This window comes from Amphiura filiformis, chromosome 13 (assembly GCF_039555335.1).
Source record: "Amphiura filiformis chromosome 13, Afil_fr2py, whole genome shotgun sequence".
In the NCBI taxonomy this organism is placed as follows: Eukaryota; Metazoa; Echinodermata; class Ophiuroidea; order Amphilepidida; family Amphiuridae; genus Amphiura; species Amphiura filiformis.
The window spans coordinates 32,743,657-32,758,047 of NC_092640.1; the positions used below are offsets into that span (position 1 = coordinate 32,743,657).

At 35.7% G+C, this 14,391-nt stretch overlaps 1 protein-coding gene across 1 annotated transcript in view; it reads right to left on the reverse strand.

Moving 5' to 3' along the window:
- Positions 1-13,078, reverse strand: part of LOC140168256 (uncharacterized) — a 54,640-nt gene extending 41,562 nt beyond the window's left edge. Inside the window, exons 1-2 of the mRNA XM_072191590.1 lie at positions 12,991-13,078; positions 2,149-5,463 (exon numbers count right to left, since the gene is read on the reverse strand). Coding sequence (XP_072047691.1) covers positions 3,875-5,308 — 1,434 coding nt within the window. The 5' untranslated portion in view covers positions 5,309-5,463; positions 12,991-13,078 and the 3' untranslated portion in view covers positions 2,149-3,874. The remainder of the gene's footprint in view (positions 1-2,148; positions 5,464-12,990) is intronic.
- Positions 13,079-14,391: the final 1,313 nt, after the last annotated feature.

The window sequence follows — 14,391 nt, forward strand, 5'->3', positions numbered from 1 at the left end:
CTATTGAAGATAACTATGTTAATCTGCTATCTACTGACGATAGTTATATTGATCTGCTATCTACTGAAGATAACTATATTGATCTGCTATCTACTGAAGATAACTATATTGATCTGCTATCTACAGAAGATAGCTATATATTGACCTGCTTTCTACTGAAGATAGCGATAGTAATCTGCTATCTACTGAAAATAGCTATATTGATCTGCTATCTACTGAAGATAGTTATATTCATCTGTAATCTACTGGAGATAGCTATATTGATCTGCTAGGCCTACTAAAGATAGCTATATATTAAAATGCTATCTACTGAAGATAACTATATTAATCTGCTATCTACTGAAAATAGCTTTCCACTGAATATAGCTATAATTGATCTGCTATCTACAGAAGATTACTATATCGATCTGCTACCTACCAACGATTGTTATATTGATCTGCTATCTACTGAAGATAGCTATATTGATCTGATATCTATTAAAAAATAGCTACATTGATCTGCTATCTACTGAATATAGCCAGAAAATGGCCAGAAACGGGTTTTCAGGGTATAGAAGGGGTCGAAAATGGTCATGGTGCTGTTTAAATGCCCATATCTCGAAAATTAATTACAAGACTACCCGTAAATTGAACATATATTAGATTTTCATCGATTTGCAATCGATTGGTATTACATTTATAGTCAATTTGTTGCCGAAAATGTCTAAAATCGCGCAAAGAAAATGCGTGTTTTCCCGTGTGTTTCAATGGGACGCTGAATTGATGGTGTTCGCCCTGACTGTACGTAACCAGTAGCACAGTTCGTCGTATAAACAGTCTCCTACCCAGATGTACACTCCATCGCCGTACATCCTATGATATGAACATCTATTACAAAATTGACGCTATTTGCGTGAGCAACATTGCTGTGTTAAAGAGATTGTGCATGTACAATTATCCCGAGATAAACATGTTATCCCGGGATAACATGATTATCTCGGGATAATTATCCCGGGATAATTTGATTATCCCGGGATAACATGATTATCTCAGGATAATTATCCCGGGATAATCTGATTATCCCGGGATAACCTTATTATCTCGGGATAATTATCCCGGGATAACCTGATTATCCCGGGATAACCTAATTATCTGTGGATAATTATCCTGGGATAATCTGATTATCCCGAGATAACCTGATTATCCCGGGATAACATGATTATCTCGGGATAATTATCCCGAGATAACCTGATTATCTCGGGATAATTTTCAAAAAAAATATTTGTTACATGTCACCCATGAGGCTCCGTACAAAAGTGCCTTCTGTAACGTCCATAACAAAATTTTGGAACGTTATTGCTCAAAACAAGAGCATTTATTTCGTTCCATTAACCGCCCAGGGCGCTTAACAAAGTCATTTGTGACCCGGCAGCACAAACATTTCTGACAGTATTCACACTGAAAGGGTTTCTCTTTGGTATGAGTTCTGATGTGGTTTACAAGGACATATTTTTGTGCAAAACATTTCTGACAATACTCACACTGAAAAGGTTTCTCGTTGGTATAAGTTCTGATATGCCTTTTTAGATGAGAGTTATGACTAAAACATTTCTGACAGTACTCACACTGAAAGGGTTTCTGTTCCATATGAGTTCCCGTATGAGTTCTGATATGCCTTTTTAGATGAGAGTTCTGACTATAACATTTCTGACAGTACTCACACTGAAAGGGTTTCTCTTCGGTATGAGTTCTGATATGCCTTTTTAGATGAGAGTTATAACTAAAACATTTCTGACAGTACTCACACTGAACGGGTTTTTCTTCGGTATGAGTTCTGATATGCCTTTCTAGATGAGAGTTCCGATTAAAACATTTCTGACAATACCCACACTGACAAGCAGTTATTAAATTGATACATTACGCTGTGGCTACTGAATTGTCTTAGCAGCTCACCACTTTTTGACAAGATTTTCTGACAACACATACATTTGCATCTATGGGTTCGTACATGTCTGTTCATGTGGGTTTTCAAATTTTCCAAAGATGAATGATTGAGTGTGCAATATGCACAAGTAAATGGTTTCAAACGTTTCATTGCCAACATGTATTTACATAGTGAACTAAACCCAACAGATGTAGTTAAAGTGACTGCATGCACCTCAAACCCACCATGAAAGTCAACTCTAGCATAGATGTCCTGGAGTAGAGCATGCACCTCAAACCCACCATGATATCAGTACTAATAAATCACACTAAAGTAAAATGACAAAATCTTTTAAAGCATCCGTCCTCATATTTAGTCCGGTATCTACCAGATTTTAATGTGCATCCCCCCCAGGACTCTACCAAACCAACTTTTTTAGTTACCTTTCATGGTCCTATAACACATTCAAGATGTTAACAAAAAATATTTCTCGGCACTCCGGCCATATTCAAGGTTAAACGTCAACACAGTGGTCAAATTTCAATGTTGCTCTAATCTGGTTAACAAGCACACCAAATTATTCTTCTCATTGCAAGGATTCAGAAAAAGTATAGTTTGACCTACCTACAACATACCGTTCTTGAGTTATTAGCAAAAAGGTCAAATTTTGGGCGGTGGTCAGTTTTTTTTGCCACACTAATTGATGTCAAGGGCTAAACTACAATCGCAATATACCATGTGGAGGTATGGTGACATAAATGTGGGTGTACAACTGTACATGCACAATGTCCATTGCACAGGTCAATTGAGTTAGCAACAGTGAATTTTGAAAACACAATTTAAACATTGTGATTTCTTATCCTACACTAACTGTTATGCCTACACCAGTTAAATGAATACAAATTGTGAGTTATGAATGTCTTTTAAGATGAAAATATCTCTGACAGTACTCACACTGAAAGTATTTCTCTACGGGTGTGAGTTCTAGTGTGGCGTGCAAGGCCACTTCTGTCAGCATAACATTTCTGACAGTATTCACACTCAAAGGGTTTCTTTTTGGTATGAGTTCTGATATGGTTCACAAGGACATTTTTTCGAGCAAAACATTTCTGACAGTTCTCACACTGAAAGGGTTTCTCTTTAGTGTGAGTTCTGATGTGGAGTACTTCTGTAACCAAAACCTTTCTGACAGTATTCACACTGTGATGAACTCTGATGTCCACAAGGACATTTTTATTAGCAAAACATTTCTGACAGTACTCGCACTGAGAGGGTTTAGTGTAAGTTCTAAATGTGTTGCACAAGACGATTTCTGTCACCAAAATATTTCTGACAGTACTCGCACTTACAGGGTTCTTCTTTAGTATGAGTTCTAAAATGGCTTTTAAGATGACAGTTCCGACTAAAACATTTATGACAATACTCACACTGATACGGTTTCTCTTTAGTGTGAGTTTGATGTGGCGTGAAAGATCACTTCTGTCAGCAAAACATTTCTGACAGTATTCACACTGAAAGGATTTTTCTTTGGTATGAGTTCTGACATATTAATGTCTGTAAGTTGGTATATTTGAAGAACATATTGCTACACACCAATTTTCTCAAAAAACTGTCGAATGGAACCGTATGTGATGGGTCCGACGACTTAAAGGGTTTTTCTTTAGTATGAGTTCTGATATGCCTTTTAAGATGACAGTTCTGACCAAATCATTTCTGACAGTACTCACACTGAAAGGGTTTCTCTTCTGATATGGAGCACAAGATGATTTCTATCAGCAAAACATTTCTGACAGTACTCGCATTTAAAGGGGTTTTTCTTTGGTATGAGTTCTGATATGCCTTTAAAGAACACAGTTCCGACTAAAACATTTCTGACAGTACTCACACTGAAAGGGTTTCTCTTTGGTGTGAGTTCTGATGTGGAGTACAAGATGATTTCTATCAGCAAAACATTTCTGACAGTACTCACATTTATAGAGGCTTTTCTTTGGTATGAGTTCTGATATGCATTTTCAGATTACAGTTCCGACTAAAACATTTCTGACAGTATTCACACTGAAAGGGTTTCTCTTTGGTATGAGTTCTGATATGGTTCACAAGGACATTTTTTCTAGAAAAACATTTCTGACAGTATTCACACTGAAATGGTTTCTCTTCAGTATGAGTTCTGATATGCCTTGTAAGATCGAAGTTCTGACGAAAACATTTCTGACAGTACTCACACTGGAAGGGTTTCTCGTTAGTGTGAGTTCTGATGTGAAGCACGAGATGATTTCTGTCAGCAAAACATTTTTGACAGTACTCGCATTTATAGGGTTTTTCTTTGGTATGAGATCTGATATGCCTTTTGAGATCATAGTTCTGAAGAAAACATTTCTGACAGTATTCACACTGAAAGGGTTTCTCTTTGGTATGAGTCCTGATATGGTTTACAAGGACATTTTTTCTAGCAAAACATTTTTGACAGTAGTCGCACTGAAAGGGTTTTAATTTGGTATGAGTTCTGATGTGCAATTTAAGACTGCAGTTCTGACTAAAACATTTCTGACAGTACTCACACTGGAAGGGTTTCTCTTTGGTATGAGTTCTGATATGCGTTTTTAGATGAGAGTTATGACTAAAACATTTCTGACAGTACTCACACTGAAAGGGTTTCTCTTTGGTATGAGTTCTGATATGCCTTTCTAGATGAGAGTTATGACTAAAACATTTCTGACAGTACTCACACTGAAAGGGTTTCTCTTTGGTATGAGTTCTGATATGCGTTTCTAGATGAGAGTTATGACTAAAACATTTCTGACAGTACTCACACTGAAAGGGTTTCTCTTTGGTATGAGTTCTGATATGCCTTTGTAGATGAGAGTTATGACTAAAACATTTCTGACAGTACTCACACTGAAAGGGTTTCTCTTCGGTATGAGTTCTGATATGTCTTTTTAGATGAGAGTTATGACTAAAACATTTCTGACAGTACTCACACTGAAAGGGTTTCTCTTCGGTATGAGTTCTGATATGTCTTTTTAGATGAGAGTTATGACTAAAACATTTCTGACAGTACTCACACTGAAAGGGTTTCTCTTTGGTATGAGTTCTGATATGCCCTTTTAGATGAGAGTTATGACTAAAACATTTCTGACAATACCCACACTGACATTGTGTCCCGCATGGTGTCTTTTTGTTCAAGCAGTTATTAAATTGATACAATATTATGCTGTGGCTACTGAATTGTCTTAGTAGCTCACCACTTTTTGACAAGATTTTCTGACAACACATACATTTGCACATATGGGCTCGTACATATTTAATAAGATGTCTGTTTATGTGGGTTTTCAAATTTACCAAAGATGAATGATTGAGTCTGCAATATGCACAAGTAAATGGTTTCAAACGTTTCATTGCCAACATGTATTTACATAGTGAACTAAACCCAACAGATGTAGTTAAAGTGACTGCATGCACCTCAAACCCACCATGAAAGTCAACTCTAGCATAGATGTCCTGGAGTAGAGCAGCAAGCAATACAAGACCACAGTCCTCACTGGCTGAGTGGATCAATATATCTGAAATGTTAAGACAACATTAAAGAATGTTTCAGATATCTTTTCATATTACATTGATTTTATACCTTTATGGGTAACTATGCCTAACTGTTCTGTCAAATGATCACTTCACTTCATACATGCATTTGATGTTATAAATATCTCATCTAAATATTCCAGCTGAAAGTAGTGCTAATGGCAGTCTATTTAAACCAATTATGTTTCTGACTTGTTTGTCCTCATTTGGGGCCTCTGACATTGATATGAGGGTATTAATCATGAACATGAACACTGAACTGAATGTACACCCCCAAAACAAGTATACATGGCAACTTTTATTTCTGTACCTTAAATAAGGACGGGGATGATCTTATTCCTAAAGGAAGTAAATTACTCTGCATTATACACAACTGAAAAGCACTTAACTCAAAAGGGCCAAAAGTCCCCCTGATTTTGGACCACTTTTTTCTCAAATGACCCAAAATATGTTTGATTTTTTTGGCAAGGTACCCTTTTTCTCAAATTTGCTTGTTTGAGATATCCTATTCATGCTAAGTAAATACGTACAGTGCTTTGATCTTGAAAATGACCATTTGTACATTAATCTTTGTTCACAAATACCCACTGGTCAATGACCAATGCCCCCCCCCCCTTGGCACAAGAACAATGGGTAGGTACAAGAATACAACAGGGTAATTTTACAATACAAGTGTGAGTTGTTGCAATGTATTAAGCATGATATCAGATTAACCTAATACATTCATTTGATATAATGGAGCAGTTGGGCAAAGTTAATTTAAACTCCTATAAATATATGTAGCTGGGGCTGGGAATGCACATACTGGATCTGCATTATGAGCTTACATTAAAGAGTGGATATAAAGTTATGGCAATCTAATTTCAATAAAAAAGCTTGATCATGAAAAGGGGCATAAGTGTACAAAGATATCCCTTTGCACATTGGAGTGCAAACAAGATCTTATAAAGCCAGATTTTAATCAACAATATTCTTCCCATAGGACAGTCTACCCCTTCTCCCATGGCTAAAGCCATCTACATTTCTGGAAAAAACATAAAAAGTACCATTACTAATAATTGGCTGGGATTCATTTGATGGCATTGGTTATGAAACAAGGAGCCAAAATAGTCTAATAGTCAATGGCAAAGTTCATAAATATCCATTGAACATAGCGAAGATTTGATTGTAACCCCAAGGTCGGATTCACCATCACGCCAGATGGTACCAGGCCTGGGCCCCAAAATTAGCCTGAAAAAACACCACGTTTTGGCCCAAAATAGGGTAATATTGCAATATTTCCTGTGCAGTGGCTCTTTATACAACAGAGTTCCAAATTATAATGCTTCCACCGCCACTTTGATGGTATACATAAACCAAAATTTGGTCATTTCAGTGCACATGCCTCCCTCACAGTGAGTTTGGGGCCTCCTTATTTTACAAGGATCACTTCACTTGGGGTTAGTGTACAACAGCAAGCTGCTAGCTTAGGTAGGCAGTGTACTCATGATGGCCCTTTAATTGGGTACAGTAGTGCATGGAAACTCACTTTAAATAATCAGCCAATCAAATTTGAATTTCAAGTTCGAACTTTTATTTTAACAAATGAATTTTGAACTACAACTTTTCTTTCTTCAATTTCAAGTGTAAACAACATCTCTAGAATAATCATATCTGATATCAGTACTAATAAATCACACTAAAGTAAAATGACAAATTCTTTTAAAAGCATCCGTCCTCATAAAAATATCAAGCATGTGTCATCTGTGCAGGGCTAAACTACAATCGCAATATACCATGTGGAAGTATGGTGACATAAATGTGGGTGTACATACACAATGTCCATTGCACAGGTCAATTGAGTTAGCAACAGTGTGTTGTCGGCAGATCATTATTGTAGTGGTACCATGACATAAAAATTATGTGTGTGCAAAGGTCAACTGGGTTAATTATCAACAGTGACAGCGGCCAATCAGCAACTTTTTAGTCTGTGTACATGTCAACACAATAATGGTCGGGGCATGAAGAGTATGCCAAATTTGTTTAAGGATTTTGCATTTTACATGTACTTTAGTGTTGATGATATTGCCCTAGTTGACTTCTAATTTCAATTGAAGTTTGGAGCAATATGATAATTATTAAGTTTATCTTTTAGTAAAAGTTCTGTGAATTTTGAAGACACACTTTAAACATTGTGATTTCTTATCCTACACTAACTGTTATGCCTACACCAGTTAAATGAATACAAATTGTGAGTTATGAATAATAATACTACAGCTCAACTTACCGTTCTTACTTTGCCTAACCAGACAGTCCATGCCAAAATTGTTACTACACCTTTACATTTCATCGAATCTCTTTTTGATGTCTGTCATTTTGAACATCACACTTGAAAGATGTATGCTATGTAGAAACTTTATTTTGCAATTTCATAATTTCAATTCCAAAATGTGTAAAAATCAACATTTTTTGGATGACCTATATTTTCTTTGAATATTTATCAAATTTCTTAATTTAGGTATAATACAGTGCAGAAAAAGATGTCAAAAAAATCTGTTAAAACAGATTTCCAATAAATTGTTCCATTTTCCATTTTGGGTTAAATACTCAATTTTCATGCTGGATATTTGAAACATAAAATGAAAACATGTCCATTGCACTTTTTCCTCGAGATGTACTATAATATCAAGGTTACGGATATATTATAATCCCTTCTTATCTTCACTGATCCATCAGATACCTATTGTTATGAATGATCAATGAAAAGGTTCAGAACTGGGCTACTAATGGTCTGTCAAGTATCTATAGTTATTTTCATGACTGTGTCAACTCAAAAATCATGCAAGGTCGAATGTAGGAAAAGTATGATCAGTTGAGCTGTATAACTACAGTTTCAACTAGACTTAGCTGTGGTCTAAGACCACGAACACAGCCGTGTTGTGACCCCTTATTGACCCCAAAATATATGAAAGTCCCATAGACATTGGCTAGTGTCAATGTACATTTGCATGTGGCATCACTATGCCATGTAACTTGTGGCAGAAGGGGCATTTTGAAGGTTTTTCGTCTCAGACCGGAAGTGACCCCTTGATGACCTTTGACCCAAAATAAAAAATACCACATATACACTGGGTAACCACAATTCATATATGAACATACCGTTACTGACCTTTTATTTTTCTTAGATAATAAAAATTTTTGAAGGTATTTCGTTTTATACTGGAAGTGACCCCTTAATGACCTTTGACCCCAAATCTGTGTACACCCCATATACACTGGGTAACACCAATGCATGTGTGCAAGTGGTATCACTGTCCTACGTAATTTGTGGAAGAAGATGCATTTTATAAGTATTTCGTTTTATACCGGAAGTGACCCCTTAATGACCTTTGACCCCAAATTAAAAAAATACCACATATACACTGGGCAACCACAATTTATATGTGCATATACCGTTACTGTCCTACGTTTTTCTTAGCTAATAAAATTTTTTGAAGATATTTCGTTTTATACCGGAAGTGACCCCTTAATGACCTTTGACCCATATAAAAAAATCACATATACACTAGGTAACTGCAAATCAGATGTGAACATTCCGTTACTGCCCTATATTTTGTTTAGCTAATAAAATTTTTTGAAGGTATTTCGTTTTATACCGGAAGTGACCCCTTAATGACCTTTAACCCCAAATCTGTGTACACCATATAGACACTGGATGATAACAATGCATGTGTGCTAGTGGAGTCACTGCCCTACGCAAGTTGTGGGAGAACATGCATTTTTAGTTGAAATCACGTTTTTGACCCCTATGACCCCTGCGTGACCTTTGACCCCACAAGTTTCATGTGACATGTAGGGGCATGGTCAATGATCATTGTTACCAAAAAAAGACACAGCCGTGACTAACGTCACGGCTGTGTAAAAAGGTAATTTCTGGCTATTAGTAGGGATGACCAGCACAAGAACCCACTCCTTTGCACACCTTTTATGTTTACCATGCAAGACTGAACACACACACAATCTCAATGGAGCTACATGTATGCACACAGAGACATCTCCCTACGCTGACCAATGGATTTGATTTGAGTGCACACACAGTATATCAGTAGTACCTCATATTAGCCTGTTTGTAACTTTGGCAAAAACATCTTTTGCTAAAATCCAAATATACACCCCTAAATATCAATTAATAAATCTATAACTTGGCCAATCATCTAACAGGAAGTTCCCATCTACTGTAGCCAAGTTTATGAATTGAGATACCCATAGTTTTCCCTCCACAGCAAGCTGAAGAGAAATCTGCAGGTTATCTGCATTAAAGTGTGGTTTTACTCCAAATTCCAAGTTATATTAGTTGAGTAAACTTTTTGTATACTATACTATATATATTATTTATCTAACTCCATGTGCAATTTCATAAAATTTCCTTACTATTTATGGGTGCATATTGGATGATGAAATTTAGACCCTCTTTAATCGGATTCAGAGGCACGGTGAAATTGGCTCGAGATTAGATATTAGAGATTAGACATTCGTTATTATGTTGAATATTACACTTTTAATCCTTTTTCTGCATCGATCGAGGGTACTGGAGTCATTTGAGACCGTTTTTTGACTTTCAAAAATTTTGGCCCAAAAATTTCAAAATTTTTGAACTTCGTTATTTGGGCGAATTTCGACCTAAAACCCACTTTAATGTATCGTTCAAGTGTTCTCGAGTATTTTTACACCATTTTTGGGCATTCATAAAATTTGGCCAGATAATATAACGAAGATACAAAATTTTGAGTATTTTGGCCAAAATTATCGGATGTCCAAAAATGGTGTCAAAAGATTGTAGAAGACTTAAACTATACACAAGAGTTTGATTTTAGGTCGAAATTTGGCCAAATAACGAAGATTCAAAATTTTGAATATTTTGGCAAAAATGTTCCAATGTCCAAAAAGAGTGTCAAAAAACTGTAGAAGACATATGTGACCATCCTCCACAACTGAGCCCAGATGTCACCAGTGCCACTATTGAGATATGCTCCATTGAACTTAACAATAAACAATAGGAAACAAAGGATTTATTGACTGTTTTATTGATTTTTCACTGCTTAAATGTCAAGTACTATAGACATGATATACATCATTTTAAAGCTTATTTCAAGCAGAATATTTTGGTTGAATATCTAAAAATGATGATTGGCGACTTCAGGGCTCAGTTGTGCTGGATGGTCACATATAAGTTGTTTTTAGGTCAAAATTCATAAAAATAAGGAATTTCAAAAACTTTATACTCAACATTATAGAATTATTCAATTGCGAATGTCTAATCTCTAATCTCGAGCCAACTTCACCTCGCTGATTCAGAATTATGCAGTACCTTAGGCCTACATGCACAATGTACTCTGCAATGAACCATGGTAATATCTTAATATTGCACATGAAATTGGTTCAATATTATTATTATAATATACAAAACTTGACTCATACAATATAACTTGGAATTTAGAGAAAATTTGCAGTAAAATCAAATTTTGATGCAGATACACTTCAGCTAGCGGTCATTAACAGTCACATAGTTCATATGTCTAACACTCCATGGGAAACTGAGCACATGGCTGAGTCTCATGTGTAAAAATTGTATCACCAAATTTTGACAACTTGTTATTTAAGTCACAAAACATGACTTTTGGGCCTTGGATGCAAAATTCGGAAACCTCGCACAAAAAATCGTCACTACAAATCAACTTTATTATATGTTTTGTGATGTAAATAACAAGTTGTCAAAATTTGGTGATACATATTTTTGGTCAAATTTGTTCATAATTTTTCTTCCATGACTGCCATCTTGGATTTGTACAAAGAAATATAGAACAAAAAGGCAATTTCACAAGACCAAATCTCCGAATGCATTTATGAAAATCCGTATTATCAATGATTTATTCTTGTTAGTATTTGTATAAATCATGTAATCCATTTTCAAGGGTTACTGAAAAGGTGTTTTTTTTTCGAAAATACTGAATTTGAAACTGGAAATTAGTCAATTTTGTGCCAAACTGCCTATTCAAAACATGCATATAAAATTGGCCATAACTTCAGAACCATTTATTCTATGGAGGTCATTTAAAGACTGAATAATATAAGGTATGATTCTACAATACAGGAGAAATTTCAAATTTTCATGGTCATCCCTACTATTAGTTCCCTGATCGAAGGGTTTCTCTTTGGTGCAAATTCTGATATGCCTTTTAAAATCAGAGTTCCAAAACATTTCTGTCACACACTGAAAGGATTTCTCTTTGGTATGAGTTTCTGATATGTCTTAAGATAAAAGTTCTGACCAAAATATTTCTAACAGTACTTACACTGAAAGGATTTTTATATGAACGTGAGTTCTATAGTGGCGTGCAAGGCCACTTCTGTCAGCATAATATTTCTGACAGTATTTACACTCAAAGGGTCTCTCATTGGTGTGAATTCTTATATGGTTCACAAGAACATATTTTGTAGCAAAACATATATGACAGTATTCACATTGAAAGGGTTTCTCTTTGGTGTGAGTTCTGATATGGTCCACGAGGCGATTTTTATTAGCAAAACGTTTCTGACAGTACTCACACTGAAAGGGTTTAGTGTGAGTTCTGATGTGTCTCAAAAGGCTATATCTGTCACCAAAACATTTCTGACAGTACTCGCACTTAGAGGGTTTTTCTTTGGTATGAGTTCTGATATGGCTTTTAAGATGACAGTTCCGACTAAAACTTTTATGACAATACTCACACTGATAGGGTTTATCTTTAGTGTGAGTTTTGATGTGGCGTGAAAGGACACTTCTGTCAGCAAAACATTTCTGACAATATTCACACTGAAAGGGTTTCTCTTTAGTGTGAGTTCTGATATGGTTCACAAGGAATTGTTTTTTAGCAAAACATTTCTGACAATACTCACACTGAAAGGGTTTCTCTTTAGTGTGAGTTCTGATGTGGAGCCCAAGGTGATTTCTTTCAGCAAAACATGGCTGACAGTACTTGCACTTATATGGTTTCTCTTTGTTATGAGTTCTGATATGCCTTTTTAGATGAGAGTTCCGACTAAAACATTTCTGACAGTACTCACACTGAAAGGATTTCTCTTTGGTATGAGTTTTGACACTGTGAGTTCTGATGTGGCACACATGGTAATTTATGTCAGGACAACATTTCTGACAGTACTCACACTGACAAGGTCTCTTTTTGTTCAAGCAGTTATTAAATTGATACCATATTAAGCTGTGGTTGTTGAACTGTCTTTGCAGCTTGCCAGTTTTTGTCAAGATTTTCTGACAACACACACGTTTGCATCCATGGGCTCGTACATATTTAATAAGATGTCTGTTCATGTGGGTTTTCAAATTTGCCAAAGATGAATGATTGAGTCTGCAATATGCACAAGTAAATGGTTTAAAATGTTTCATTGGCAACATATGCAATTTCATAGTGAACTTTATATAAACTCAACAATATTCAAAGATGTAGATCAAGTGACTGCATGCACCTCAAACCCACCATGAAAGTTGACTCTAGCATAGATGTCCTGGAGTAAAGCAGCAAGCAATACAAGACCACAGTCCTCACTGGCTTCTGTCTCAGTGGATCAATATATCTGAAATGTTAAAACAACATTAAAAACGTTAAGTATATATCTTTTCAAACTACATTGATTTTATACCTTTATAGGTAGAGACAGGCAGAGATCTTCTGAACAAAATGTGTTGCCTAACTGTTCTATCAAATGATCGCTTCATACATGCATTTGATGTTATAAATAGCTCATCTAAATATTCCAGCTGAAAGTAGTGCTAATGGCAGTCTATTTAAACCAATTATGTTTCTGACTTGTTTGTTCTCATTTGGGGCCTGTTTGACATTGATATGAGGGTATTTATCATGAACATTGAACTGAAAATAGATACATGACAACTTCTATTTCTATAACCTAAATAAGCATGGGCAAGATTCAAACTTTCTAGAGTCTAAACTCTGTATTATACACAACTGGAAAAGCACTTAAACTCAAAAGGTCAAAAAGTCCACCTGATTTTAGGCAACTTCTTTCTCAAAATGTATATGATTTTTTAGCGAAGTACCCTTTTTCTCAAATTTGCTTGTTTGAGATACCCTATTCAAGCTATGTACATACGTACAGTCCTTTGAGCTTGAAAATTACCCTTTGTACATTAATCTTTGTTCACGGGTACCACTGGTCAATGAACAATCCCCCCCCCCAGTTTGGCACAAGAATACAATGGGATACAAGAATACATTATACTACGAGTTGTTGCAATGCATTAACCATGGATTATATCAGGTGAACTTAATGCGTCCACTTCATATGATGGAGCACTTAGGCAAAACTGATTGACTTTTAAAAGGACTCTCCGGCAATCATAACATTATGCCTTATATGTTAGAAAAATAATTTTCAAGCACATATCACATGGTTTGATTGAAAACTCATAATGACCATAAAAACTAATAAAAACAGTCAGCTCTCAACACGCGATATTCAAAAATTCCTGCGCCGAAATTGTCTAAGCACAATGACGTCATGGTTATTTGTGCTCAATTACCATCAGTTGTCAATGTATTCCTGGGATGTCATTGCACTCAATAATTTTTGGCGCCTGGGACACTACGAGGTTGTTTTAAATAAAGACATGTGATTCGTGCTTGATAATTATTTTTCTTGCATATAAAGGCAAAATGTTGTGCTTGCTGGAGACATCCTTTAAATTAACTCCAAAAAAAGATATGTCACTGGGAATGCTCAATGGATCTAACATTATGAGCTTACATTAGAGTGGATATAAAGTTATGGCAATTATCTAATTTCAACAAAAAAGCTTGATCATGAAAAGGGTCAAAAGTTTAGATACCCCTGTGCACAATGGAGTGCAAACACAATAA